At 46.6% G+C, this 5157-nt stretch overlaps 1 protein-coding gene across 1 annotated transcript in view; it reads right to left on the bottom strand.

The window, feature by feature from the left end:
* LOC103198683 (cytochrome P450 3A24-like) overlaps window positions 1–5157 on the bottom strand; it is a 33117-nt gene that overhangs the window by 10063 nt on the left and 17897 nt on the right. The window contains exons 6-7 of the mRNA XM_007942868.1: window positions 2161–2274; window positions 63–151 (exon numbers count right to left, since the gene is read on the bottom strand). Coding sequence (XP_007941059.1) covers window positions 63–151; window positions 2161–2274 — 203 coding nt within the window. The remainder of the gene's footprint in view (window positions 1–62; window positions 152–2160; window positions 2275–5157) is intronic.

Raw genomic sequence — 5157 nt, 5'->3', positions numbered from 1 at the left:
GCTCCGGTCCCCGCCACCATGACGCCACCGCGTCTCCACTCCTCCCCGAGGGCCATACTCACTCCTTCATGTTCACCGCCTCGTCCCGAGCCGCTCTCTTCTCAATGTTTCGCACCAGAATGTCTCCGTGTTGTTTGATGAGGGGAAACATCTGGAAAACAGTGACAGCCATTGGCACTCGGTCATTGGTGTATCCAGATACCAAGCCCGTGCTGTCCAGTTGATCCCAATTCACTGCAACCCGGCGTGTAACAAAGAAGAACCGCTCCGCAGGGTTCTCTTGGCTGTTACCATCACAGCACGTCGGCAGGCCTCTGTTACACCGAGCTGCTGAACGGGTTTGAACCACTAACCTTTGAGTTAGTAGTCAAGCACCAACCGTGTGTGCCAGCCTGAAAGTAAAGACTATCTACTATACCAAAAACCATACACCAACCTCAAGGGCATGGAGTCCATTCCAGCTGACCTCCATGATCAAGGGCCGTGGAGAACAAGGAGAGTTCAGGCCAATTAAGGGAGAAAGAAGGTGATCCGTGAGATGGAGCTGGAAAAGGACTCTCGTTTCACTGTGGTATGTTAACATATTTCTAAGATTGATTTGACTGTATTGTTTTTGTAAGTCTGGGCTGTGAACAGAAACCTTCCTTGGGTGTAGGACTTAGTACTCATCTTAGTTTGAGCAAGAGGGGAGATTGGCTCGAGTTCTAGATGGAGGGGTAGGTGTGGTGGGCCGTTAAATGGTTCACGACCAGCTCAGAGCATAACAGCTCAGATTTGTGGTGTTTCCCATGTCTGTGATGTAACCACTTCCATCGAGGCTAATTCCAAGCTAAAGCTGTGATGTCCAAAGATGGGCATGTGCACAACTGATTCTCACAGGGGACCAAGTCCATTCCGCTCATCACTGGATATGCATCTTCTGAAAAGATAGGTTTTCTTCAAGAAGGGCTGCTTCCCTTCCACACCTTACGGTCCATTCTCATGAGAACTGCTCTTACAGCCCTTTCCGGGAGGTTCCATGAGCCCAGCACATGTGCCTCTTCCCATTGTGGGCAGGTCCAAAAGCCTTCTCTCGCCCTGGCTCCAGGCAGGGGAGGGAGGAGCCCCATGAGATCGCTTCCAGGACAGGCTTCCCCATGTTGGTGGGGTCTGAGCCCCCCGCCCCCCGAGGAGTAACGGGTACACAGGACACTCACAGAGAGTGAGAATGGCATCACTGTACTTGTGTTTGGATATCTGAGTCCTGAGATCTACTTTCCCTTCTTTGCTTATTAGAAATACTGCTTTATGTGTGGCTGATTGATTAAAGCATTGGCCTGCTAATGAAAAGGTCAGCAGTTTGAACCATCAGCTGCTCCATGGGAGAAAAATGAGACAGTCTGCTTCTGTAAAGAGTTAAAACCTTAGAAAGCCAATGGGGGTCTCAGTGGGTCAACAGTTAACACACTCAGCTGCTAACCAAAAGTTTGGAGGTTCACGTCTACCCAGAGGTGCCTGAGAAGAAAGACTTAGTGATGTACATCCAAAAATCCAGCCACTGAGAACTCTTGAGCAGTCCTGCTCTGACACTCATGAGGTCACCGTAAGTCAGGATGGACTTGTTTTAAATCATGTTGTTATGTATATTGTGATACAATGACTTTGCCCAAGTTTACACATAATCTAAGAGTTTTCATCAAAATGGAGAATTGAAATCAAATATTTAGCTTCAGAGGTGTTATATCTTCCAGGTAGCTTTCCTTCCTATACACATGCATGGAGGATTCCTGTTCTTTATCTGGCGTTGAGGAATCCAGTGACTAACGTCTACATCTGCCACTAGCGTGTAAGGCAGCATGTCTATGCAACACTGTTTGTCTCTCAATGACTGGGGCACAGGAGGTCTGTACTGAAGACAGACAAGACAGGGAGAGAAAGGGACAGAAGGAGTGGAAAAAGGAGAGGACAGACGGGGGAAGGACGGGAAAAGGAAGGGCAGAGAGAAGAGAGGGAGGGAGGAAGGGGACCCACTGACTGAAAATGTAGAGCTTCGCGACCCAGGACCCTGGCCCCCTGCCCACCTGCCCAGGCGTCTGCTCTCCCCCGGCCTTCTTGGCTCTGAGACCCCCAGGCCCAGCCTCCCTTCTGCCCACTCTTAGGGGCCAGCTGGCCCACACTTACCTCCTTGAGCTTCCCACTGGTGAAGGTTGGGGAGATAACGGATCTCATCCACTTCCACTTCTCATCTTCTGCGGTGATGAGGCCTGAGTCCAAATCTCCATTTAAACCGAAGTTCTAAAGAGGATTAAGGGAAAAAACCAGGCACAGCTTGGTTCCAGAACATGCTTGGGAGTTTTTCCAAGGGAGGGTTGGACATATTTCTGAACATATTTTTTTTACAAACATTGAATGAGGTAGTGTGGCACTGCCTCCTCCTAGAGGGTTCAGGAGCACATTGCCAAGGTGGGCTGTTGGGGAAGGGGACAAGAGGGGGCCGAGGAACCGCGGATGTGTGTGGTATGCTGAGATCCTGTGCCAAGAGCCCCCCTCTGCATGCAGCGTGCCTGTGTCCCCAGAGTAGGGGGGCCTCAAAGCAGTTCTTGCAGCAGAAGTAGCCAGGCTCATTCTTTATTTCTTTGTAGGAGTCAAGCTGAGAAAGATAATTAGGCATTGCTGTGAGGTTATGTTAGTCTCATACAACACGCCAGAGAGAAGGCTGTTGAAGTCTCATGTGAAGAGTGGGTAACACCCTCCACCCCCACCATCCTCACTGAAATGTGAAGAAACCCAGGTCCTAAAGGGGATGCAGAGGCCAGGGTCACATGGCTGGTTAGAAACAATCATGGGATGGAAACCAGTTTGGGAAGAGTAGAGAACTTTCCAGAAAATTGGTGTCCAACTAGTTTGGCACTGTTTAATGTTGGTATTACTTACTGCAGGTGTATGGAAGGGTGGTTATGAAATTGACTGAAACATGATCTTGGCCCTACAATTGCCAATGGTGGAATTGTGGTTACCATGACAGGTGGAAGTGGGAGAGATTTGGACAGGGGCCCACCAAATATCTCTGAAATCCCCCTGGCATGGGAGGATGCCAATTGGCAAAGGCCCCCAGTCTGTGGTAGTCACTCAGATCACAGCCGCCATGACAAGAGGAGGAATAGCATTACTTTGGATGCCACCGGTGGATATATAATGTCCAGAGTACCTTGCCTTTATTTTCCAAAAACACCACTGCTCCTCAGGCACCTGTCCAATTCCCCCAGATTCTGGCATGATTGTAAAGGGTCAGGCATATTCTTCAAAGCTCTTAGAAAAGGACATGGAAATATGAGTATGGAAAAGGGCCTCAAGCATGTTAACTCGGGGGTCTTTCCTATCTTTCCTGTCTCGGGTTTGTTGTTGTTGTTGCTAGGTGCCATTGAGTCAGTTCTGACTGAAAGTGACGCTACATACGACAGAATGAAACACTGCCCGTTCCTGAGCCATGCTCACAATTCTTGCGATACTTGAGCCCATCATTGAGCCACTGCGTACTGACACATCTCATTGAGGGTCTTCCCTCGGGTATAGAGTGAGAGTCAGGAAGTACCCAGTGAAGGAAGCCCAAGGTGAACTCGCTTCCTCTCAAGAACACACACACACAGACTTCCAGTAAGTTGGCAGAATAGGCATACAATCTACACAGACCCTTTTCAACACAAAAAAGAGAAACCAATTGACAGAGATAGAGAAGATAATCCTGGAGCATTGACCTTTGAAAGGAAGTATACAGAAGTGTATTCAGCACCAATTAGTGGAAGAACCTGAATGAAAATGATGAGTACGGAGATGGAGATGGAGGTGCCGACTGTCAGCTTCTCTGGCAGCACCAATAGCCTGAATATTTCCAAATGATGTTGGGACCTGAGAATTGACCTAAAGATCAGCCCTGGTGGCTAAGAGCTGCAGGGACTACTGTGCTGGTGGCCAATAACTAGGAAGGGAAACAGCAAAGAGGGAGACAACCTGAGCTGTGGACTTTGGGCTGTCTGGAGGGCACAGCCATTTTGATTGTTTTTGAGCAGCGGCTATTTTGGATATTTAAAGTGACCAAGAGCACAGCCATTTTGAATGTTTACAAGCAGTGCCATTTTGGGTATTTAAAGTTACTGAGGGTGCAGCCAGTTTGAATGTTTGCAAGAGGTGGCCATTTTGGATATTTAAAGTGACAGCATTCTCATTTGGATTCCAGAAACCTGAGAATAGGGTCTGTTTGCCAAGGATGGCAGGGTCATACAGGAGGCTGACAATGGGAAAGGAGACAAGTGGTGAGAGTAAGTGCTTCCAACTAGCAAATAGAGGAACACAATACCTTGCTTACTTAGATAACATCCAAACAAAACAAAACAAAAATGAAAATCTTGGGCAAATCACTGCAACATACAATCACTCCAACAACAAAGCAAAAAAGTAATACGTTATGACCAAATGAAGCTCATATCAGATATGCAAAGATGGTTGGTTCAACATTAGAAAAGCAGTCAACATCATCCATCACATAAATAAAAGGAAAGAACCACATGATCATATCAATCAATGCACAAAAGACATTTGATAAAATCCATCACCCATTCCTGACTAAAAAAAAACTCTCAGCACAATAGGAACAGAAGGGAAATTCCTCACCATAATAGAGGGCATATGTGCAAAACCAACAGCCAACATTATTGTCAATGGAGAGAGACTGAAACCATTCCCCTTGTGAACAGGAACCAGACAAGGATGCCCTTTATCACCACTTCTATTCAACATTTTACTGGAAGTCCTAACCAGGGCAATCAGGCAAGAAAGAGAAATCAAAGGCATCCAAACTAGTAAGGAAGAAGTCAAACTATCCCTATTTGCTGAAGATATGATCCTATATACAGAAAACCCAAGAGACTCAGCAAAAAAAACTACTGGAACGAATTGAGAGATTTAGCATAGTGGCGGGATCAACATACAAAATCAACAAACATACAAGATCAGCATACAAAAATCAGTTGCATTTCTCTACATCATCAAACAGATTGCTGAAAAAGGGAATAAGGAAATCAATGCCATTTACAATAGCTACCAAAAAAATAAAATACTTGGGAATATGAAAGCAAACATGGGTATAGGGACGGATAGATGGGTGAACAAGCTAAACAATTA

This window comes from Orycteropus afer, unplaced genomic scaffold (assembly GCF_000298275.1).
Source record: "Orycteropus afer afer isolate SDZICR_OR568_19922 unplaced genomic scaffold, OryAfe1.0 scaffold00006, whole genome shotgun sequence".
Taxonomy (NCBI): domain Eukaryota; kingdom Metazoa; phylum Chordata; class Mammalia; order Tubulidentata; family Orycteropodidae; genus Orycteropus; species Orycteropus afer.
The sequence above is the reverse complement of the archived record's forward strand: the minus strand, read 5'-3'. Positions and strand labels throughout refer to the sequence as shown.